The 26,066-nt window shown below is 38.9% G+C and overlaps 1 protein-coding gene across 1 annotated transcript in view; it reads left to right on the forward strand.

The window, feature by feature from the left end:
• Window positions 1-26,066, forward strand: part of TENM3 (teneurin transmembrane protein 3) — a 444,789-nt gene that overhangs the window by 357,610 nt on the left and 61,113 nt on the right. Inside the window, exons 12-15 of the mRNA XM_021694125.1 lie at window positions 11,167-11,313; window positions 22,631-22,847; window positions 23,860-23,979; window positions 24,547-24,808. Coding sequence (XP_021549800.1) covers window positions 11,167-11,313; window positions 22,631-22,847; window positions 23,860-23,979; window positions 24,547-24,808 — 746 coding nt within the window. The remainder of the gene's footprint in view (window positions 1-11,166; window positions 11,314-22,630; window positions 22,848-23,859; window positions 23,980-24,546; window positions 24,809-26,066) is intronic.

Raw genomic sequence — 26,066 nt, forward strand, 5'->3', positions numbered from 1 at the left:
ATCTGAGCCACCCAGGCGCCCAATAAGTAAAAATCTTTAAAAAATTAAATTAAATTAAATCTACATTGGAGGAATGCAGGCTCAGAGAAGTTACCTAATTTTTTTATGGTTGCACAGCTGGTAAGTAAGAACCTGAACCCACCAGAGCCATTCCCAAGCCCATTCTCTTGAGCAATAGACTATGCTGTCTCCTTTTAAATTGTTTTTGCACGTATGTGTATAGGGGAATAGGCAAAAATTAAATTTCCTCTGTGATAAAGAGAAATTAATATCTATGAACCTGTCACAAAAGACTGAATTTTCATAGAAACTGGTGCAGTAATAATGTCAATGATGTCTCAGTAATAAAGTGTCAGTTCTTTTATTCAGCAAAGTTTAAATTATAGCTGATAATAGGACCCAGTGGTTTGCCAAAATAAAAGTAACAATTGCAGCAACAAATAACAGCTTGAGGAAAATGAATTTATACTGTGAGAGATCTAAGAAAATTGTAAACTATTTATTGAAAACTCCATATACCGCCTTCCAGAATTTCAACTTACTTCCAGTTCTTTTCTCAGCTGAAATTAGTAGGCTAAATACCATGTATAGACATTGACCAGTGGAAAACACTCACAGTTTGTAGATGACATGTAACTAGTATCAGCAAAGTGAAGTGCTAAAATGCAAGTGGTAAACATCTGTGCATGCTCTTCTCTCACCCACAAATAAAGAAAAATTACTCTCTGTGTAAGTCGCCTTTGAAAAGAGCCAAGATTATCTATGAGTTTCCCAAAATAAATTACGGTTTATCTTAGGTGAGTTAAAGATTGTGCAGTTATGTTTATTGTCTTCCCTGGTGTCTTCAAGAAAACTATTAAGAGGAAGACCCGATACATTTACGTAATTTTTTACAAGTCTTATTCTATAAATTTTCCTTAAATATTAAATTTTACACAGAGGCAAAAGCAGTGATGGCAGCCCAGAAATTATATTCATTGCTATTGATCAGATCAGTAGGTTATTTTTATGGTTTCCTGCCACTCGACTTGTTAGTACTATACAGACATGACTTCAGTCATTTTCATAACCAAGTTCATTGTATCAATTTAAAGATCCGAATATTCACTGATGTAAAAAAATGTTTGTGTTACAGTTTTTATTTATTAAGGTTGAGAGCTGTCTCCAGATAGTTTCGTTCCCAAATCAAGGTGCCGAAACGGACCTGGTAATTTTTAAATCTAGGAAACCCTAAGAAAATGTGGTTTTGCTTATATCATTCAGTGAGCTCTGCCAGGGAGTGCAGATCTAAAGGAGACGTGCGCTACCGACATGTTTATGTATGTGGTCCAGGGGATGAAATCCCACCACGTGTGGAGACCACAGAACTCCTGTATCTACATGCTGAACAACACTCATCTCCGTGTAAACTGTGCACATGCCAACCTCAGTGAGTCAGCGTGCTGTCCCCATTCTGAGTGTCCCACGCTTCCTTCCATTATGTAGACGTAGTCCACGGTGAGGCACAAAATTCTAAACTGAGGGAAAAATACCAAACATTTTTCTACCGGTTATCTTTACAAAGCTTTGCAGCTTATGCACTTTTCCAGCAATGCTGACTTGATGAAATTCGGTTTATCTCATAGCCCCTTTTCCATGGAATCTCTTTTTTTTCTGGACTGATGTAAATCAAGAAAATACTCTTTCACTCCCTTGGAAGGTCTTAGGGTAGTGTTCCAAACTGAAATACGGTGTTTCGCTGGGGTAGGGCGCGTGTAAGAAGCCAGTGTATTTGTACAGATAATTTGTTCACCAAATTTCCAATCTGTAAAATAGAATAGAATATGTAAAGTTTCAAAACCAATTTGTTTGAGACAGGTTTTCAAAAATGCGTTGCCAACGTTAGGGGAGCAGAAGCTCTTCCAAACACACGTGCACACGTGTGTGTACACACACATACACACACAAACTGGTTTTTTTTCCCACTGGCACACCTCACTTTCTAGTTGTTAAAATTCAAATTGAGTGACTCTTCTAAACAGGATAAAATATTTGTGATGTTTTATTCTAATCTTAGAATGAGAATTCTATGGTGAGGGAGAACATAGTCTAGTAAGGGGTCCGAGTAAATTGTTTTATGACATTTAAAATTAGATCACTGCCATAATCCTTTATGACAAGGTAATCAGTAATGGGCAGTGTGTACCAATTAAGGAACATCAAACCAATGGGTGTGCAGCTTGCACACTGATTTAAACAGTTACTGATTGGAATAAATGGATTTAATATGTACTTATTTGCAGACTGTTGCTTTCCTGTCATCCTCCAGGAACTGGTGGTGAACAATCTAAGAATGATACCCACTTACAATTTTAATGAGATACTAATGTGAATCATTTTTTAAGTCTGGGTTATAAAGTATAAGGAAACACACGATGCTAAATAAAAATTTGTCCTCGATTCCAAGGACGTTGCGGTAATTGCCATAGTGAAGAATATGGCTGTGTTTTCTTATGTACTCATCTGATTGAATTATCCTCTTTTGAAGACGGGCGCCTAAGATTTTATTGTTGTAATTAAACTGAGAAATATTTCCAGCTCCTGGATTCTGTGCTGTTTGCCTGCATCTAGGCTCTACCCAGGAGTCAACTCCGTGGCCCAGTGAAAATACTGTACCATTTAATATGCTCCAACCAAGCATACTGTCAACAGTAGAAACAATGTGAATAGAATGGTTTGTAACTATATACATCAGCAACTATGTATACACAAACTATTTCTATTTTTCCCTTGTGAGCTGTCTAATGGATATACAACCAACTTGGTTTGCCCTTGTTTCTTCTTTGTGTTTTTAAGAATTCTTTTGACACTGAAAGGAAAGCAAATTTGGCATTGATCCCATTCTGTGTAGACCTCCAAATACCCCAGTTCTTCCCCCAAAGCAGACATATATCCTCTTCTGACCTCTTTTTTTAAATGAGCAACCTTCTTTTGGACTACCACTCAAAAGACATTTCTTATACAGAATTTATACCTTAACTAGAACTACTTCTGTTCTTTTATTTTTCAAACTCACTTGTTTTAATTTTTTCTTGGTTTTATCCCTCAGTTTTAATATCTTGCCAGTTGGTTTTCCAAACTTTGGGTTTCTAGAACAGGTTCCAGCAAGTCTTTTTTTTTTTTTTTTTAAAGATTTTATTTATTTGGGGCGCCTGGGTGGCTCAGTCGTTAAGCGTCTGCCTTCGGCTCAGGTCATGATCCCAGGGTCTGGGATCGAGCCCCACATCGGGCTCCCTGCTCGGCGGGAAGCCTGCTTCTCCCTCTCCCACTCCCCCTGCTTGTGTTCCCTCTCTCGCTGTGTCTCTCTCTGTCAAATAAATAAATAAAATCTTTAAAAAATATATTTATTTATTTGACAGAGAAAGAGCATAAGCAGGGGGGGTGGCAGGCAGAGGGAGAAGCAGATTCCCCAAAGAGCAGGGAGCCCGATGCGGGGCTCGATCCCAGGACCCTGGGATCATGACCTGAGCTGACGGCAGACACTTAACTGACTGAGCCACCCAGGCGTCCCCGGTTACAGCAGATCTTATCATAAAGCTTTCTTTAGTCTACATAAGGTACTCTCATATTTATGAAGCTGTGTCAATAGATTAATATTTTAAATTAGTTTGGATTTTAATATTACTTCCTGATGTCTCCCTTTGTCAGTGTTGAATTAAGGATTTCCACATTTTTTTCATCTTATTTTTTCATGCAACCAAGTAAATTTATTGACCATTCCAAAAACGGATGATGCTTCTAGTCTTACGTAGGTACATAGTTCTGATTCTTCTGAGTTGTGACTATAGCTGATTATTAAGTGCATGGACTTTGGCCACAGACTACCTGGTTGGGATTTTGGCTTTGCCACTTGCTGGCATTTTGACCTTGAGAAAGTTATTTCACTGTACCTCCGTTTCTTCATTTATGAACTAGCGAAGATAATAAAAGTACCTATTACCCCATAGGGTGGTGAAAATTAAGTCATCTCATGTAAAATGCTTAGCATAGTTCTCAGCACTTAGTAAGAGTAGTAAATGGTAGTTATTGTTAATACTATTGTATGTAGTTAGGATGGATGGATGGATTGGAAGAGGGGAGAGGAACAGATGAATGAAGAGAGGGGAAGGATTTTGGAAACGAGGTATTGCTCACACATGCTTCTCAAAAAGCAGCCTCTGTATTTTCATAGAGTTGCTTCAAAAGCTGCAAACACATGTAAGATATACTAGAACCACCGTAATAAGGACATTTAATCATTTTATTCAGCAGATATTAAGAATCCCTTATGAACCAGGCAATGCGAAGACAGGGATTAGCGTGGCCTTGGAGTTTACATTTCTAATGGAGGAGATTCACACATTCAGTCCCGTATGTCTATATATCATTAAAGCCTTAGATTTTTATGGAATCTCTTAACGAATTGATCACAGCTAGTTCTTGTTTCTCCTCTTCTCCTTTCATATCTACCCTAGTGTCCATACTCCTAGACTTCTTCCATGACAAGGACTCAGTGGAAGAATCAGATAACTAAAGGAAACGGAGGGAGGTGGGTGCCCATAATTTTGATAGATCAGTAGATGAGGCAGCAACATATAGGTAGACTTTCCGTTGCTCTTCCTTTCTTGTGTACCCATTAGGAATTAAAAACCGTTCAAGATGGGCACCTGGGTGGCTCAGTTGGTTAAGCGACTGCCTTCGGCTCAGGTCATGATCCTGGAGTCCCGGGATCGAGTCCCGCATCGGGCTCCCTGCTCGGTGGGGAGTCTGCTTCTCCCTCTGACCCTCCCCCTCTCATGCTCTCTCTCTCTCTCTCTCATTCTCGCTCTCAAATAAATAAATAAAATCTTAAAAAAAAAAAAAAAACGTTCAAGACTAAATATGGGCAAAGTCCCTCCTATGGGACCTTAGACTCCAGATCCTTCCTATGGGGTACAGACAAGAGTAGATCATTTTGTGTCTACCTCCACCCATCTTCCCCAAAACACAGAGGGGAAAATACGATCATTAGGGGCTTTGAATAAAGGAATAATTATTTTTAAAAAGAAACATCTAGAGGGGAGTGTGTGAAAAGGATACAGTACTTCTCATTTGCTTGGGTGATACTGGAGGCCTCTGGGCTACTCCTATAATAAAAATATTCTTGATGACCCAGACTTTCTTCCACATCTACAGTTGCACTGAATCTTTGCCCACATGAACCAGCAAGTAGGCCACGGACCTCCAAACCCATGGGCTTGAAACCCGAGCAGTCATTTCATCTGTTATGTTCTAGAGATGACTGTGTATCTGAATGTATTTTGAGAGACAATACAGACCAAGAATTAGCTCTGACATTTAAAAGACAACTGCATTCTGCCATTTAAGTTAGGTCCACCCGGCCATTTCCCAAGGAAGCCATGTAGAAGACCTCTAAGAGACAGTAGAACTACCCTCTGGCTTTGTAGCTATCTACTTAAATTCATGTTAGGTCAGGAATAATTGCAAAGTACTTCTGAGCAAAAAGAGGCATCATGATGGAGATGGTGCCCTTGCACACATTCTCTGTCCCTCCTCAGTCTCTCCGTCTGTACTCACTGTATCAACTGTGTTTATATCATAGGGTTGTGGGGAAGATTAGGTGAAAGCCTAATAGGGCTGAGAGCAGTATCTGACACAAAGTGAACCTTTATTATTACTTTCAGGGAGCAGAGCTGGGATCAGAGTGCTTTAGGCATGTCCCCTACATTCTTCTGAATCTGGTCTGAACCTGGACCAGAGCTAGAAATTTGGGGATCATTAATACATCAGCGAGGTGCTCACAGTCTGCAATTTATAGGACCAGAGCCCATGGAAGAGCTGAAACCACAGACAGCATTTTGTGTCTGTAAGCACGCGTGCTTTGTGGTGGGGGGCGGGGGGCGGGGGTGGGGAGTCCGTAGCTCTCACCACTTTTCTGAGACGTGAGACTCCAGAAGGATTAAGAATCACTGTCTTACAGGAAATACCGTACTTCTCACCCCCTGTGTCCCACGCGGGTCTTTTTAAAAGATAAAGAATTGAAACTCCAGGGAGAGTGTTTTATGAATACATTTTCCTGGAGAATAGTTTTTTTAAGAGGTTCCATCTTCTACATCTAGCACTGATGTTTATAAGAGTTTTCTTCTATAAAGCAAATTTAAAACTTTTGGTGAGTAGATCTAATAGGAAGGACTTTGTTTTAGTGTCAGAGCACACATTAGTTTCCAAAGCAGTTTTTTTTGCAACTTAATGTGCATTTCAGCCATTGTTAGGTATATTAATTTTTAAATATACTGTATTATTTTTACAATTATTGTTCCTAATGGCTTCTTGCAACATGCCTGCATTTTTCTGATAATTTCCTGTAGTGGCTTATGTAATGATGTTTTTATTGTAGCAATTATTATTTTTAATAATTATTTGAACCTCATATATCGACATCTCCTTTTAGCGTCTTTATTATTTAGAACGAGGCTTTTGTGGGATTCTCAGAAATTTTCATCTTCGAGGACAAAATATACGTGGTGGTTTTTACCCCTTTCGGTCTTGGTTTGAAACGGTCAGCCTCACAGTTATTTCCTATGATATAAAATGCAAATGACAAATCTTAGTATCTCTTTCTCAGTACGGATCCTGTTCTTATGGTTGGTTTTAACTGTTTGCAACATTTGTGTTAAATATTTTTAATATTTAAAGTGTTATATAACTTTACATTATAACGTTGACCTGCTGTATATTTGAACTATATTTGCTAATTTCATCTCCACTTTTGTTTGTTCTTTTGACCCAATGACAAACCTAACTTCACCTGTAATCAGTCCACTGTTTTGTATAATTGATTCTGTTTGCTAAGATAATAGGATTGGCTGGATTAGAAATAATCCATTCCTCCTTTAAAACTACTAATCCAGATCAGAATTAATTGCATTCCTTATTTTGGTTGTGTTAACCGAAGTGGACCACAGGTAAAAGGAAAAAACTCTCCAACTAAGATCTGTGTGATTAATTTTTATAAATTAAGAATTCCTTCAAAAATACTACCCTGTCTGAATCAGAAACTCCAGAATTTTTAAACAAGGCACTTTGTTTATGTTTAGGTCATCAGTTAAGCTATTATGAGTCTCTACTAGATTATATAATGTCCGCAAGGGATCATTGAGAAATCATATGCATGATGTTATACAATAGTACATTTTTATTTTAACATTTGAAAATAGAATTATTTTCATTAAGTTCTCATTTCAGAGTCGTACCTAGCAGTGTTTCTTCTTCACCTTAATTTCCCCTGCAATATATTGCCAATTAGTTATAAACAACTTATGTTTAAATGCAATTCAAAAGCCTCTAATGGAATCCTGTGGCAACGTGAAGAATCCTTTTATATCCACAGTACAGATGTGTCAGAAGCATTTATGGTTTTGTTTATGCACATGACAGAACTACCAGATCTGAGTGGCTCGACTGGAAGTTAGAGTTTAAATCATTCTGTTAGGAGTTTGGCTATCACTTGCATGTGTCAGTAATGAAAAATCATCAACATAAGCATCTTTGAAAAGCAATTTTAGATCATTAAAGATGTATGAATTTTGACAAAGCAAGAAGATTTCAGGCTTATTAAGAATATATTCTGTCTCTATGCTGAGTGAGGGGAGACAGGTTGTATGCCTCCGTTCAAGAGGAAAGGTGTAGCCTAATTGTAACCTCATGAAAGATTAAATGGACAGGTACAGTAAAAGACTTCAGTCTTAATCCTGACTGTTCCTACAGAGCTTTTGTGAGAAACAGAGCTGTTCCGGGACGAATCCTGAAAAGAAACAGGATCTTAGGAGAGTCTGTATTTCATAATAGACTACATATGCGATACACCACTGTCCATCCGACATGTAGTCAGGGGCCACGGGGTAATCATTCTCTATAGAATTTACACGTGCCTTTTTCATAGTATATTAAGTTTGCTCCATTTGCTCAAAGATTCTCAATTACTTCCTTTTTTTTCTTACTTACTAGACATTAAAGTTTCATAATATGTAAATTCACAAGTGGCTCAAGACAGAAGGTGAGGGCAGGAGGATTTCAGTGGGTTTATCTCGCAGGTTGAAGAAAGACAGCATCAGAACACACATAAATGGTTCCTCCATGGCTTCTGTGTTGTCCTTTTTGCCCTGAACCGTGCAACCCTTACAAAACTACTTCGTTAAAAGCAAACGTTTAAAAATTAGCATTATTTTCTACCTCCCCCCAAAAAAGTTTATTTGTAACTCTCATCGGCGTAAATTTTGCAATTTCTTTAGTAAAAAGAATTGATTCCATTTGTTCTACTTAGCTATTAAAGTATAATCTCCAGAAGGATCAGGGTGGGTGCATTCCAGGTTATCTGTGAAAGGTAGTTGTTAGTTTACCTACACACTTCTCTTGAAAATGCTGAGTATTTCCTGGAATCATGACCACACTTACTGAAACATGAATATATTGCAGTTTTAGAAGATAATGAAGTGCATCTCTGTCGTGTGATGTGAGTCTCATGTTAGCTACAGCTACTCGATTTGCATGTGAATTCTGAAAATTTCCTTGTCCCATGTGACACTTCTGAAATGTCTGTCTGTTCTTTTTTCCTTTTTAATTTCTCAAGCTCACTATTTGGATAAGATAGTTAAAGGTACTGTATACTTGCTCTTTGTTGACATATCTAAATATATATCTATATATAACCATGTATCAGACTGTACTAGGTATGAAAATAGACTGTTTCTCATGCATATTTTTGTAAATTATAAATCAGGCTTACATTATGTGAAATGCCTTGGATTTAAAGTATTGAGACTTCAATGTCCGTGTCTCATTTTTATAATTTTGGGTTATCACAGATTTCATTCCTATGTAAAAGCATTAGTTTTCACTGGAATCAAAAACTGAAGATAACAGTACATTTGCTGTTTTTTGTTTGTTGTTTTTTTTTTCTTTTGCCTTAAGATCTTCATTGTTGGCAGTTCAGCTAATGAGCTTTAAATTCTATCCTGAAGAATCACAAATGCTCACTCTCTTATCACAGAATAAGAAATTGTCAATCTAAAGAAGATTCTGGCTAATATATGTTGAGAGAAGTCTCATTTATCCTTATATGGAAACTTCTTTGGCTTCTTCTAAATGTTTCAAAATATACGTGATATCATAATTTCTGTTCTGTTATTTTCTGAAAAAACGACAAAATTACAGTGCATTCTGCCAAACAGAAATGATAACTTTGCTCAGCAGAAAACAGCAGATTCTCGTCTCTTCAGTTCTCGTAGAAATAGGTGCAAAATATTTTTTCAGAAGAGAAAATTCCCTCTCCCTTTCTCCTCAGATTACCTATTTTCTATTCCTTGTTTGTGCTTTTCATTAGAATATGAAAATATTCATGGCAATATCCAGGCTTTCATATAACTCTTGTGTGCATGCAGTCAGCTGATGCACCTCTTCTTCAGTGGGGCAATTAAATCTTTCTTTTTCATTAAAAACAAAACAGAAAACATCTGGAAGGAAAACTGACCTTTTAGGTATTGGAAATCCATAGATACAGATGATAATTGTCTGAGAGAAAAGAAGCAGCAAAATTAATCTCCTGACCTGATGGTATCCCTAAGTATAATTTCATTTTCTCCTGCCACAAGAGACTGTCAAAATAGTCTTTCTCTTAGCTCTCATCTTAAGAGACAGAACGTCTCTTTGAGATATTTTCATTTCAAGTTCCACAGTGGAGGAGGGGAAGCCAGTATATGAATAATTCTTTTAAAATGACATAAAATAAACATCTTTAAACAGATCGTTCCCTTAAATTTTGTCACTGAAACAAGAGTAGCATTCTCATTATAAGAAGCTGAATAACCCCCATCGCTCTAGCAAGTATTTTTGGCTAGTATGTATTTTATGTCAAATTATAAATAATTCTGTCCAAAGAGATCTGATCAATAACTAATTATTCTTACAGTTTTGGAGCATCTATATCCTTGTTTCTGCCAGTGTCACATCACACTCATAGACAAGAACACCAAACTCTACCTAAGTGTCCATCCTCATAAACAGATCATGTTGGCCGCATGCCAGATATCATCAGTAGGAAGTGGCAAAAAATGGTTTTTTTTTTAAATGTCATGTTAGACTGAAACAACTATAGATTTTGGATATATTAAATTATTTTAATTGTTTCCCAAATTTTCCCTCCTTGCCCATAAAAGCAGACAAGATAGGATATAAAGGTAACAGCATAAAAGCCTTAGGGAGATTGTCACAAAATATCACTCTTCGCTCTCTGTCTTGAAGCACGTCACTACCGTGTTTTTGTTCAGTCTATCAATGTTTTATTGTGGTCCTTATGGTATTTCATTTTGTCCGTCCTAAGTAATCAAATATGCACAGCTATTACATTTAGTTGGAAATCCTGTCGGTCCTGTCCCATCCGTATGCAGCCTGAATCCTGATGTTTGTTAGAATAGATGCTAAGCTGCTTCACTATTTCCTGGGCTTTGCTTATTCTGTGAAAAGGAATGTACTCTTGGCATAAAGTATAGTCATCAAGACTGGCCTATACTTTGTGCAGTTATTTAATGCACTGTAATTTCACATGAATGTACGGCAACTCTGAGGCCAGATAAAATTAATGTTCTCTTTTTAACATCGTTCACATCCTCATGCCTACTTCCATGCTTTTGAATTTAGAGGGAATTTTTTAAAGCAACAAGGTGCTTTAAGAAGGCATGTCCTAATGAGTAGCCGATAATGTCTACAACAGATTAAAAATCTATACCAGGGATTCTGAAATTGTCTTGTCGAGATGCTTTTTCACACCATACAATCAACCTTGTTGCTTTGCTAAAGGAAAAAAAAAAAAAGTTAATTTTGTCTGGCCTGCGGCTAGTTAGTGGATCGTTGCATATATTTCTGTCCTGCACAGGTAAGTGGTGTCTCAAGGGTCAGGCCAATCAAAGATGCCACTTGGATAAGAATTAGATTCCTTAGAGACTGTTGCTGTTTCTATCCATGTGCAATTACAGTATTTGTGCTGTTTACAAAGGCCTGTTCCCACTAAGTGTCCCTTATCTGTTTATCTTAGGTGCAAAAACTTTCAATACTCAAATCACTCGTGCTTTCCTTCTTTGTCTCCTTTGACAGAGGGTTGTCCTGGGCTGTGCAACAGCAATGGAAGATGTACCCTGGACCAAAACGGCTGGCATTGTGTTTGCCAGCCAGGGTGGAGAGGAGCAGGATGTGACGTAGCCATGGAGACTCTCTGCACAGATAGCAAGGACAATGAAGGAGGTAAGAAATGCTGAGTGTGGAAACAAGTGTGTGCCAGAGCACAGGTTTATAAGTTACATAGTTATCTGGTGCCAAAAAAAATCAGATCCCCATAGATTAGATTGATTGAAAAATTTATGAGTGCTGATCCAGTGATTTTGCTCCCTATTTTCCCTGAAACAAATGCAAGATTATCATCATTCAGGGAAAAGGCAAGGTAACCAAGCTACTGTATAATGTACATTGTTCTCCATCGCTTTTCCTAATCTCCAGATGACGATTCTCCTCATCACGGTATATACGGCCCTGTGAATTGGGAGCTCTAAAGCAGTATTTTAATAACTGAACATTCCAAAAGATGAAGGGCATTTCCCAAGCTCTTCTGAAGAAAGGCACGGGTGGAAAAAATAAAATAGTAAAGAAAACAGCCTCCTTGAAGCTGTACTCCCGGTGTCTATTTATCCTAAACCTCACAGCCTGCTTAAAAGATGGTGATATTCCACCCAGTGTAGGCCCTTGGTTAAGAAGTAGCTCTTTCCCCTGTTGTGCGCATTTTCATTTCAAAGAATAGAGAGTGAGAGCCGGTCATTTCTTCTCCAGTGATGGAATGGGTGCCCCCGATGGCTGCTCGGTTTCGGCGTACCTTTAGGACTGAGTTTTTAGAAGGGATTTAGTTCCTCTCTGGGCCTCTGTGGCCACTTGCTCTCTGCACTAGGATGTGTTTCCCCACCCCCTCCTTCGTTCCGTCTGCTCCCTGGGAACGTCCACAGGAGCAGTAGTGTTGGTGAAGAGTGCAGATCTTCACTCTACCTTGTACCTATGTGACTTCACAATTGCTTCATCTGTGACACTGGAACAAAAGAGTTTTTGAAAGGGCTAAGTGAGAGAATTCAGGTACTTAGTACATTGCCAGGCACATAGTTATGTCGTAAGTAGGAGCTGCTAGGACTCCCGTTTTCCTTTTGCTTTCATCTTGGCTAGCTGAAATTCACAGGAGGTTGTCACGGAAGATGAACAGTCTTTTCTTTCCTTCATAGTGTGGATCTAACTACTGTTCTTTGGAAGGAGAGGGACTAGAACCGACCCTCAGCCTCCCCTCTTCCAGCTCCCCAACGCACATGCGCACATACTACACGCATGCCCACATGCGCACATACTACGCACGCACGCGCGCACACACGCGCGCACAGGTATGAGCACGCACACACGGACGCGCATGCGCACGCTAGCCCACGCCTACCGTCATTCTCAAACGAGATGTTATTTGTGTCTCGTCTTCGGGGCAGCGGGCTGCCTTTCTCCGTTTTAGTTTCTAGCTAACTGTTCAGTTTTCCCTATTTTTTTTTTTAAACTTGGGCTGTCAAGAAACCTGAGCCAAAGCTTTTCTTCCTTTTCGTCCTGATAGATATGGTCGTCCTTAGCCCTCAAACCTTTTCCTGCCTAGTGATAGCTTGTTGCCTCAATTCCCCCTTAACGGTGCGCTTTGTAGAAATGGCAGCATTAATCCTCCCCGACCACAGCCCAGATGGCAGCTTTCCTCATTGTTTTTCCCCAAGGAGCCCCTGCCCCATTGTTTTCTATTGCCTAGGGAAGAAGGGGAGCTTCTTTCCTTCCTTGATCGTATATTCCAGATTTTGTCTTCTAAAAGGAGATTACATTGAGGTGGTTACAAACTCTCTCAGAGGGAAGCAGACTGCAGGGCCAGGTCTGCAGAGACATGGCAGAGTAATTTAGGGGCTAATCAACTCTTTAGTATTGTTATCAGCTAAGGAGGTTTTTCCCTTGCCTCAAAATTTATCAGCTGTGAATTGGCCTGTTCCCCCTTTGTTTATTCTTATTAGCATGAAACTATGCTATCTCTAGGCTTCTGTCTCCAAGGGGAAATCTGAGCCAATAGAAGACCTCCTGTGGGTTCTTTACTTATTTCATATAAATAATTTGTATTCCTGTCCCCAACCTAATTTTGTTGATCTTCTGAGAAGGAAACTCAATGCCAGCTGTATTATATCCTGAGATCATGACCCGGCTGCCTTATAACCTAAGCTAGAGGGTTGTTTGAACTTAAGCATGGACTGTGTGAATAAAGACAATATTTTCCACACCAAACCCCAAATCAAGGCATATAATCTGGCCATTAAGGCTATCACTGGCATCATATGAGGTCAGTAGAGCAGAATGTTTAAAATAAGACCCATGCATGCCTAGCCTTGGCTTCTAAATATTTCTTCTTCAACTCTTTCCGCACCTACAGAGTCAGCCTCCCTCTGGGCTGGGCCATTTTCCCGTTCATGTCCCAGAACTCACTCTGATGGTGAAGTTGCTAAGATCAGCAAAAAGGCAGGTGAAGAGCCGGGAACCGGTCACCATTAAGTGCAGTGTGACCGGGACTGGGGTGTCAGACTGTGAGTGTCTGCTGCCTCATTTTGTAGCTACTCGAGTGTCCCCCTGTCAACTTCTGAAAATGGCCCCGTCTGTCTCACAGCTACTCTACCACAGGCTTCTGCTTCCTCTCCACAAGGATATCCCTCGTGTTTGTTATTCTCACCAGGAGAGACTCTTGGGTGGCGAATGATAGAAATTCCACTCAAACGGTCTTAAGCTTTTACAAGAGAGAACCTTATTAGCTTATATAACCGAAAAATTCAGAGATAGCTGCACCTAGGTGTTTAAACAATGATAACAGAAATCTGAGTTAATTCTTCTGTCAGCTCTGCTTTATTCCACGTTGGCACCATTCTTTGACTGTCTCTTCCTCAGAATGACCCCCCAGCAGCTCTGGCTTTTACATCGCACCGCATAATAACCCCCGTACAAGGAGACAGCCTTTCTCAATGGTTACAGGAGGCCCGGGTCTGAGCCTGACCTCGTCCCCTGGCCAAAGAAAAATTGACATTCTATCACCAGAACAAAGGGGTATGGATGCTGGATAGGCAGAAAAACAGATTCTACTATGGGAATATTAATAGTTGTCCACAGCATTTAGTTTTAGTATACCCAGGGAATATACTCCATTAACTATTTCATATAGCTCATAGACTTCTGTTACTCTCAGGAGAAATTCTTCTTCTATTCTTTATTTCCTTCTTTCCCCCAGAATTATAGCCTTCTCACATGAGAACAAGAAAAGCAGCGCCGAACCTCGATACGCTTTCCATGACCCAGGTTGGCAAAGCACTCTCCAGTTCTCCCTGCATACTTTTATGAGCATCCTTGTTTTTACCTAGCATACCCACTGAGAATCTCATTCAGTAGAGGGTTTCTTGATTTTAAATAGCTCCCCGTATGGTGGCCCCACTATGCAAGCATCAAAATGCAAAAGCTTGCCAGAAGCAATTCTACCTTTATAGCAACTTAAGATACTTATTAACAAGACAGTTTCTTGGGGCGCCTGGGTGGCTCAGTTGGTTGAGCATCCGACTCTTGATCTCAGCTCAGGTCTTGATCTCGGGGTTGTGAGTTCAAGCCCCGTGTTGGGCATGGAGCCTACTTAAAAATTTTTTTTTAAATAAATAAATAAACAAGATGATTTCTCCAAAATATGTTACCATTGTTACCATGTTCCCACCTTCCTAGTTAGAGTTCCTTTTGACATCGTGCTTCCCCTGTCTGGTCCTCCAGTGGATAGCTCCCCTGTGGGTTCTTAAGGCATGGGACTCAAGCCCTGTCTTAGAGATTGGGTGGTTGAGGACACAAAAATACCAACCTTTATGTAAGAATAGGGGCATGCCAAAATACAATGCCAGGTGTGATCCATCTTACTTGTAATTAGATAGTTATTTTTTTGTCCTTCAGAAGTATTAGTTTGTGGGACTACGTCAGGAAGATGGACCTAGAACAGGCTTTTTTTTTTTTCTTTTTTTTTTAAGTGGAGGCTGATGATAATGGAGAGGAAAGTACAATTCAATTGAGGTTATTCAGAAATTAGAAAGATAAAAACAGGAGAGAGAGGGAGACAGAACACAAACAGAAGTTTTAGACTGCAAGAAAATGTGGGAGGGCACTAGCAGTAAAACCCAGAAGTGGAAAAATGAATGAAATGTTAACGTAAGCAGCAGAATGAGTATGGCGAGGGGGCAGGGCCATCTAAGTTTGGAGATTACCAGATGAAAATAAGGAAATGTTTGAAAATAGATTCCTTAAAAAGTCCTAGCAGGAAGATGGGACTACTGTGTTCTCCAAACACATATTAAAATAAAATTTAAATAAATAAAATAGAGAGTACCAGAACTGGGAAGAAAGGGGGGGTGGGTTAAAAAAAGAAGGAGAAGAAGAGGAAAAAGAAGTAAAAGGAAGGGAGGGAGGAAAAAAGGAAATTAGGAAGGAAGGAGGGAAGAAGGAAAAGAGAAAAGAAAAAAAGGATTATAGGAGATCATAAGTACTTCCTGAGAAAAGATTCCAGATATCAGAACATAGGAGTGGCACTCAGAGTCTCAGAGCAATCAAATATATTTTCCTGGTAGATCATAATCTGGGGGGAGAATTACTCCGAGTTTGAAAGACTTTACGGGCTCCCACTTTAGGGGAGAGACTCGGGTTCATCTGAACCCTTTTGCTCTGCACAGAATTTTTAGAGCAGTGTCAGTTGCATTCGAGGAACGAGAAGTCCAGCTTGTGCTGTCCCACACAAGGCACCCCAGTAGTTTCCCGATAGTACACAAGGAACACAGGGCTTTACCGTTATACCGGAATAAGCTCTGGGGGGAGAGAAAAATCAGAGCCACACAGGCTGGAACTAAAAGTCTCCCTATAATTTACAGCCAGTACCAGTAGCTGCTACTTCAGGTTTCAGAATATAGAAATGGGCAGGACCCAGGACGTCTTCAGAAACAGGTCTCTTTGATCCACGTGTCTCCGCCTTAAGAACCTCTGTATTAATGGCGAGAGTTAGAAGTAGTAACCACAGTGTACAGTGAGTGCGTTCGCATTGTCGAAGAGTTAACTGCTGTCAGCGACTTGCTGTGCATATTTCTGCTCCTCCTTCAGTGAATTTATAGGCACATTTATGTTTTTAAACTTAAGTGCGATAGGCGCTGTTCTAAATTTGATTCTGCCAAAGAATCTATCTTTTTAGAGATTTTTTTCAAGCCAGTACATAGAGGTCTACCTCATTCTTTATAACAGAAACCCAGATGTAGTCATTAATTTTACCACTACTACATTAATAATAATTATTAATAATAACCTAGTTGTTTCTTTTTTTCTTTTCTTGCTCTTAGTGTAAAGACAAATATGTAGTGCGTCTCTGTGTCTCTGTGTGCGTGTATCTGCATATAAATCCTTCTGTGAATGTACAAGGATTTCTTTTGGACAGATTTTAAGAAGCGAAATTCCTAGGTTAAGGGGTATTTAAACTTTTAAATTTCATAGCCAAATCGCCTTGCAGGTGGGTTTTGCCACTTGTATTTCATCAGTACAAGAGTGTTTATTTTCTCCGTGTCTATAGTCTGTACATAATCATCGTACACAAACAAATTGTCCAACAAGTGAAAAGTAGGAATGTTGTCTGACGGGTGAAGATGATTCCACTTTTATTGTTTTAATTTGCATTTCTCTAATTACTGATCCAATTGGTGATCCTTATACATGCTTCTTGGCCATTAGTATTTCTTCTTTTGCTAATTATTTCTCTTGCCCATTTTTTTCCCTATTAGTGGCTTGACTTTTCCTTTTTAATTTTTAGGACTTCTTTGTATATGCTACTTATTAATTCTCTGTTAGGCGTATTGCAGGTATTTTATCCCAGGTTTTCACTTCTCTTTTAACTTTCTGAAGGTGTCTTTCATCATGTAGCAGTTTTCATTGATATGAGGTAAATTTTGATGAGGTGTATCTTTTCACGAACTCTGGGTTGTGTGTCTTCAAAAATAAATAGGGCCTTTTCCCTTTGAAAAATTATACATAGTATTTCATATCATTTCTTCTAATGCTTTTTTATAATTGTGTGGATTGGTTAATGTCAAATTAATCAAGAACATTTTAAAATAACTGTTGGGGTAAAAAAAGAAACCAGAATTCAAGGGTGAGCATAGTACTGAGGGTTGGAGAAGGGTAAGAAAAGAAAACCAAGAGGGGCGCCTGGGTGGCTCAGTTGGTTAAGTGACTGCCTTCGGCTCAGGTCATGATCCTGGAGTCCCTGGATCGAGTCCCGCATCGGGCTCCCTGCTCGGCAGGGAGCCTGCTTCTCCCTCTGACCCTCCCCCCTCTCATGTGCTCTCTGTCTGTCTCATTCTCTCTGTCTCAAATAAATAAATAAAATCTTTAAAAAAAAAAAAAAAGAAAAGAAAAGAAAACCAAGAGGGTGTCTCTGCTGCACCTTTAAGACATCATTTTGATCTGTTTCAATCTAATTATCTCTAGGAACTGAATCCATTCTTCCATTCTTTCAGCAAATACACTGTATGCTGACTTGGTGCCAAGAAGTGTACTAGATAACTGCAGATACAGTGGTGAACTCAGCTCTCAAGGAGCTTCCTGAGCCATTGCCTGAGCTGCTGGCTTAAGGAATGGGGAGAGGGGATGGGGGTCCAGGAGTAGGGAGCTAGAGGTCTCCAGGCAGAGGAAACAATAATGATGAAAGCTTTTAAAAGCCCCACGGTAAGGAGTTCTAACTACTCAGAAGGCAGTAGAGGACATATTTTAGCTAGAGAAGTGAAGTCATCAGATCTGATTTCTGCAAAGATGACTCTGACGGAGGTGTAGAGGATGAATAGTGGGGACAAGGCTGGAACCCGGGAAACCAAACTATTGTAGAGATCTCCTCGAGAGATGACCATGGTGGCCTGAAGGGCGTTTTCAGTGAAATGGAAAGAAAGAGACTGATTCAAGATATATTTGGGGTGAAGAAAAGAAGGACCTGGTAATTGATTAGGTGCAGAGAGAAAGGAAGAGAGAAGAGGAGTCAAGGATGACACTCAGGTCTCTACTTTGAGAGACTGGATGGGTGGATGATGGAACCATTCATCGAAATAGGAAATAATAGAAGAAAACAACGTGTTTAGAGGAGATTCAATATGCTGTGCTTTAGATCCACTAAGTTTTTGCTGCCCGTGTAATATCCAGATGGAAATATCTAGAAGGCAGTTTGTGGATTTGAAGTGCAGAAGAATGATCAGCCTAAAGACATATGTGAACATAGAGACACACACACAAGAAAAACAAGAATAGTCAGAAAGCCAAACATGATTCCAATTCAGAAATAAATGGATTTCATGCATATCCCAGAATGGTGACTTTAAGAAGTAATGAAAGGCATACCTATACACTTTGAAAATTCTGAAGTCTACAGATAAATTATTCCATCAGAATTTCTATGTGCACCTCTAACTTGGAATAGGGGAAAGGGGCTTCCAAATACTGTGGGGAAAGGTGGTGGACATTAATTATCTTTTGAGTAAAGAAGGAAAACTCACTGAAAGGAAATTCATGACTTTTTATCCAGTCAGTAAATCAAGGTTTTGAAAAACAGGTTCAGGTATCCATAGCTACTTGAAAGAAGCAAGTGAGTTTTGACAAGCAGACCACAGCCAGCATAGGAGTAACCTAGGAGAAGACCTGGAGTCAGAAGTTTTAATAATCTGGCAAAATATGCATTGTCTAAATTTGCCAGAAACAATGTCAAGAATGATTGGAAGAATACAAGGAAATTGAGCAGGGTAGAAACATTAAAGCAAGACCAGAGGCTGGCAAGCTATGACCTCTGGGGCAAAGGCTGTTTTGTAAATAAAGATTTATTGGAACACACCCATTCATTTCCATAATGTCTACGGCTGCTGTAGCTCTATAAAGGTGGAGTTGAAAGGTGCAACAGAGACTGCATGGCCCACAAAGCCTAAATTACTTACTATCTGGCCCTTTGCAAAGTAAGTTTGCCAACCACTGTTACAGTCCAACAAAAGCCTAAGGTAAGATGAGAACATGTTTTAAAATGATAACTAGAGCAATAATGTTCAGGATTGAGTGGACAGAAGCATAAACCAAATTCTCTGCTTTACATCAGAGGACCACTTATATTGCAAAGAAAGAAAAGCTCTTAACTGATCATTGAAGTTATTATTCAGTGGGTTTTGAACACTTCTGACTTTTTTAGATTTTTTTTATGATTAATTCTATTAGATATGATGTCTAGACCAGTATAAATTTATACCAACTGATATTCCTGGTACTAAAAGGAATCTCAGTGATTTCGAGAAGCTATTCCACAAAGACAATTTTACTACGGTGTACATTTGGGCAAGTGGGTAATCGACTTAGTTGTACTAGATAGCCCGAGCTATATAAGCACAAAGAATGAAAAATGTTTTCTCAAGTTATAGGGAGCCAGATTCATAACCATCCGTCACTTGCTTGGGCAAGTTACTGATAAACTCTGCAGAAAAATAACAAACTGTGTGTCCCTGCATCTTGGCTGTTGAAAATGAGATTCTTTCTCTGACTGATGTTAGCAGAGAGGCTTGTAAAAATGCATTTCCAACTGATTAGTTCAGAAGGTGTCAATCTCATGCAGTTTTATGACCTGCAGACTACATGCCAGACGTACATTTGCTTTTTATAAACTAACAAAGATGAATGACTAAATTTGAGCATTCCTCTTTGGCAACTGCACCATATATTGCCTAAAGGGAGATACTCTAGTTGTATTGTGGGGGGGAGGAGAGGACGAGGGCATTTAACCTTTAATTTATAAGATTAATGAAGATAAAATATAATAATTGGAAGTACTTTCTCTAGTGAGTAGTTTCTGTTTAGGTTAAAGAATGAATGTAAGGGGAAAACCTGCAAGAGTATAAAATATTTGTGTTAAATGATTCTCTGAAGCATCTGCTCACCCATTCAAAAGTCATGGAGTAAGAACTCCTAAATATATCATAAAACACGTAATTGAAGATTCCCTATAGTCTCAATATATAATCATGGATTGTTACTGAAGGGGTTTTGTTTTTTAATTGGTTTCTTTTGAGGCCAGAAATGATATTGGAGCAATAGTTCAATAGTCTACTACTTTAAAAATCCAAGTCTTAATAACTGCTTCTATTTCTTTGAGAGAGATAGAGAAAAAATATATATACAATGTATTGCATTATTATAGCTTTGTGAAAAGTAAGCCTGTAGCGTAGTTTTATCTTCCAGAAATACAGAGAAATATTTAGACATTTTTCATCTTCATGGCCTTTTGGCTAAGAAAGTAGTATTTTGATAAATTTATATAAAATTTCAAAGCTCAGTTTCATTTGATTTGCTTAAAACACTTAAAATTTTTATCAAAGGAATAAAACTACACTTTCAAATAATTAACACATTTTAAAAAATATAACAGCCATCTGCATAAAAATGTAACTATCATAAAGGAAACAATATATAAGATCTGCCTGTCAGAAATTCTGACTCATCGTCATAACAAAAAAATTAAAATATTAATGTAAAAAGGAGTCCCAACACCATAAATTTAATTCACGTATTCACCTCTTAAGCTTGTTTTTCGACTACAAGGGAAATAGTGAAGAGATTTTTAGTTGCTGTCTCTAGATAAACTAAGTCTCTTTCGGTTTTAAGTGACAGAAAATCGAACCCAAACAGGCGTAAGGAAGAAGAGAATAGCTTGGCTTCTGTAACTGAAAAGCCCAGAAGCTCAGGTGCAGGTTGTTGCAAAAACCCTAAAGATGCCACGATGACCTCTTGTTTTTCTCTCCAGCTCTGGGCTCTGCTTCTTGAATGCCGCGCTGCCAGACAGGTTCTCCTGTAGGCAGCAACCCCAACCTCACAGCCTCATAGCTCCAAGCCTCGGGGGGAAAGGGGAGGGGGAATCTCTGCAGACAGTTCCTGAAATTCACTCCAGATAGACAAGTTAGGTCAAATGGACACGTCTGAACCAAACATGAAGGGGGAAATGCACACAGACTGAGACGGGGGGGACGGATGGGTATGTAAATGAAAGTGTGGAGCTGTTGCCCAAAAAAGAGGAAATGAGCGTGGGAGAACTCACAAGTGTTCATTACATTCTGCTTCAGGTGGGCAAAATGACTTAAGGACATTGATCCAGGACCCCTCATCTCTTGTTTCTGACCTTACCTGTGTTGTCGTTGACCTACTTTTAGACTGGACGACATAACTCAATTTAGTCTATTTTCTTGCATCTCGGTTTGCTGTCAGATAATGAAGGGGCAAACTTGTATTCTATTAATAAGAGTGGCCTAAAGCCAAAACAGATGGCTAGTGTGGTTTGATTTTGTTTTTTTCCAAATAAAAGTTATTTTAAAAAGCCCTTGTGTAAATAAAATATGTAGGTCAACTAGATATTTTCAACTGAGTTTGCCATAATAGGGTCACACTAAGACTTGAGACTTAGGTGTGAAGATAACCATTTGTCCGACCTCTCAAGAATGATTTAAAGTCTTCAGAAACTAATGTTTTTGTTAATCTGTACTGAGAAATGTCATTGCCAAGCAGATCAAAATTCATGTATCAGCTGGTCAGTGAAAGAAAGATCTTAAGGGGTAACGTCACTAAATCATCATAACCTGACACTCTTGTCCACTAATGAGTTGGTTTATATGTTTCGAACAAATTACTTACATGGACCATGGATTGTGGTTTCCTTTTGATGTTCCTGGAGAAGGCACTAGCAAATTCTTTCTATCCATTACACTCTTCACGTCACCAGCACTATAGGTCAGGTTTTTTTGTGGTAGGCTTCTAATTTTCCAATATTACGACTCACTTCCATTTGCCACATTTTAATGTAACACCTCCATTTTAGCAGAGGCATACGAGGGGCTCAGGATCGTGTTTAACACTTGAGAGATGCCTTAATTTTATTTCGAACACACTTTACCTTCCTTGAGAAAGCTATTTCTTTGAAAAGTGGTTGGCTTATCTCATCCATTGTATGTTGATTTGTATTTGCTTCATTTCACAGACTTTCATTCTCTGACCTTGCCCCAAATTTTAGAACTTCACCCTATGTAGGTCCCGAACCACTGACCCATCGCGCTCACTATGTTAACTCCTAGTGCATTTTCTATAAAATAGAGAAGGCTTCAGCAATTATACTTAAAATGAATCTGTAGTCCTTCCTAGTCCTAATAGATTATTCTTATCAGCAGTGTTTTACTCCTACTCAGAATCAGCCATCTCCAATCCAAACATTTACTCTATGTGAAAGAGGCTGCAAGTCTTGTATTAATATTTTATCTGTTTCCAAAAAGTGTGCCTCGTAGAAATTACTCTCAGATGGGGGAAAGATTCACTGGATCTGAAAGAAAATGAACCAACAAACAAAACGCGTCGCACATCACCGCGTAACAAGAGGAATTCTCTTACTGGCTTGCGCTTCTCTCTGCAGATGGGCTCGTTGACTGTATGGATCCTGATTGCTGTTTACAGAGCTCCTGCCAAAGCCAGGCTTACTGCCGTGGCCTACCTGATCCTCAGGACGTCATCAGCCAAAGCTTACAGTCCCCCTCGCAGCAAGCTGCCAAATCCTTCTATGATCGAATCAGTTTTCTTATAGGGTCTGAGAGCACCCATGTCATACCTGGAGAGAGTCCTTTCAACAAGAGGTTAATGCATTTTCTGCTTACATAGATTTGTAGTGATGTTATTATCAATAGTTCCGTGCACTTTCGATGAAATGCTGATGACTGTGAATTTGAGGAAAGAGCTTTTTCTTTTAATGCAGTTGTTCCTCTTTCGGCAAATTCCTCACCAAACTTCGCATTTCAAGCATTTTTGACACAGTTCACATGCTTTGTCAATTTCAGTACCTGAGCCGGAACAGGACATCCCATTAAGGAGTCAATAAATCTTCATTTAACTCGTTGATTTTGTTAGCGCAGTTGGAAATGTTTCAAAAGAAGCAGTGGAAAGACCCCAAAAGGCAAAACAGAAGTGAGCTTTTTTTTTTCAGCTGAGCTCGCTAAATAATATAAATTATGAATTAATGTAATAGAACTGCTAATGGCATGGCAGTAAGATTGCATAAGCTGTTTGGTGCTTTACAGAACAGTAAGGACATGAAAATAAACCAGTAAGTGAAAGCAGGTGTCTTGTGTCTCACTGAGTAAAAGAAGATGATTTACACTAGAACTCCTGGATCTGCAGTAATTTAACAGCATTAATGCAGTTAGACCCAGCAGTTGATTAAAAGTTGTTGCACAAATGTGCCTTATTGCCCCTTTAAATCTTGTACTTCTTGGCCCCTGCAGATTTACAGATTGCCTCGGAATTAATTGGAAGGTATACTTTCCTTCATGTAAGCACCAGATATACGACTTATGAAAAAGCGCAGTTTATAATTTTAAAAAACCCATCTCTAAATTATGGGTCTTGATAACTCTCCAAAACCCAGATTGCAACAAATTAAAACCCAGGGTAAACACCAGGCATTTAGAGAACGTGAATTGCCCTGAATTAAAAGGGGTATTGTCTTGGGACTCTTTCAGGTCTGGTTTTTGTGAAGAACAAGTATGTGTGACAGTGTTATTTTATCCTTAGGTTGAATTATCTCTAAATCATGATAATGTTGGCCTGAGAAGACAGATGTTCATTTTAATTCTTCTGCTTTTCCCACAGCCTTGCATCCGTCATCAGAGGCCAAGTACTAACTGCTGACGGAACTCCACTTATTGGAGTAAATGTCTCGTTTTTCCATTACCCAGAATATGGATATACTATTACCCGCCAGGATGGAATGTGAGTTAGTCCCACCACACTCTTTCTGTGTGAAATATTTTCAGTATAAAAGCTAGGCATTCTTATATCTCCCAATATGTTTTATTGTCCCTTTTAATATAGAACTGCAACAACTTTTAGGCTCCAGAAATCTGTGCATGTGGCAGAGACTTAAAGTCACGTGCTCATGTGGTTCCTTAAAAGTTGATTTCATTTGCCAAGACATGATAACGGTGTTGTGGTTTCATAGAATTTTCTTTGTTTTAGAAGATTCGTGTTGAAATATTTAGGAGTGACATTCCGTAACACCTACAACTTAAGCTTAGATGGTTCTGAAAAAAATAAGTAGATGGGTAGATAGATAAAGCAAATTTGGGAAGATGTTAATAAGTTGGTGAATCTAAGTAAAAGGTATCTGGGTGTTCATTGAATGGTTATTTTAATATTCCTATAGATTTGAAACTCTGTCATATACAAGTTGGGAGAAAAGTTGTTTTTTTTTGTAAAGCATATTTATTTAAGGAGCTGAGTGTTGTTGGAAGCTGTATGGGATCCGGATTATTCACTAAGTAATCTTGTTTTTCTTAGGTTTGATTTGGTGGCAAATGGCGGGGCGTCTCTTACTTTGGTATTTGAACGCTCCCCATTCCTCACTCAGTATCATACCGTGTGGATTCCGTGGAATGTCTTTTATGTGATGGATACCCTCGTCATGAAGAAGGAAGAGAATGACATTCCCAGCTGTGATCTGAGTGGATTTGTGAGGCCAAATCCCATCATCGTGTCTTCTCCTTTATCTACCTTTTTCAGATCTTCTCCTGAAGACAGCCCCATTATTCCCGAAACACAGGTAGAATGTTCTGGCAGGCAGTACTTTTAAGGGACCTGTTTTCAGATCATGTGGTTTCCAAAGAATCTTTAAAACGGATTGCAGAATTCCAGTGCTATCCCAAATAATTCTATAGATGGAAACACAGAATGTGGGGTGTGTATGTGTGCGCGCATGTGCGCAAGAATAGGTAATACTGTGATAGGATTATTTAAGAAATATTCTAGTTATTTCTTAAAGATCTATTCAAAATAACTTTTTGTTCAGGCTATACTATATCTGTATTTATTTATTAGTTGTAGCCAAATGGAAAAACAGCTTAAACTCAACAGCTAATAATGTCTTTGTTCATGTAGTCATTCACTAGAGAAAGGTTTTGATACCTATATGCTCCTGACCTCCTGACTCATGTGGTAACAAGTGCTATTATATTGGTCATTACTCTCAATGACTTACTGTTTAGTTATAAGTAAAAAGTGTTTCAGAAAAGATGATTTTTAGCAGCAAATGTTCATTAATTTTCTCAAGATATTTTTATCTAAAAAACTTGGTATTATGTCTTAAGTTCTGATAATTTGTGATAAATCCTGTTCTCCTCAGGGGGGGGGAAAACTATATAATTTTTCTAAAAATAGCCATACTTTCACTATTCCTTTTATCTACTGAAATATCTGGAGAAATATCTGGAGATTGTTTTCCTTCCTCTTTATTTCCAATTAGAAATAACTTTGAGAAAAAAAAAAAGAAAGAAAGAACTTTGAGGTCTTAAAGATAGGACATTAGGTACAATAATAATAGGCTTTATACATAAATAACTAAATAAAACTATGTGCTCTTTATTTTTTTAAAGATTTTTTTATTTATTTATTTATGAGAGAGAGAGAGCAGGGGGAGGGGCAGAAGGAGAGCGAGAATCGTAAGCAGACTCCCTGCTGAGCACAAAGCTGGACGCAGGGCTCCATCCCACGACCCCGAGATCATGATGTGAGCTGAAATCAAGAGTAGGTCGCTTCACCAACTGAGCCACCCAGGCACCCCAAAAATATGCAGTCTTTAAAATACAGCAGCACATAGCAGCTTTGTCCCATTCACTCTTCAAATATTTATTTGATATCAGGCACTGTTAGAATTGAGCGAAGCAGTAAGCCAATCAGATGAAGTACCTGCTCTCAAGGCGCTTCCCAGCTAATGGGGAGAGAGACAACAAATGTATAAATATATGTCAGCTTGTGAATACGACTTATTTTTCAAAGATAAAACAGGGTCAATTGACGGAGGT

Source organism: Neomonachus schauinslandi, chromosome 2 (assembly GCF_002201575.2).
Source record: "Neomonachus schauinslandi chromosome 2, ASM220157v2, whole genome shotgun sequence".
Taxonomy (NCBI): Eukaryota; Metazoa; Chordata; class Mammalia; order Carnivora; family Phocidae; genus Neomonachus; species Neomonachus schauinslandi.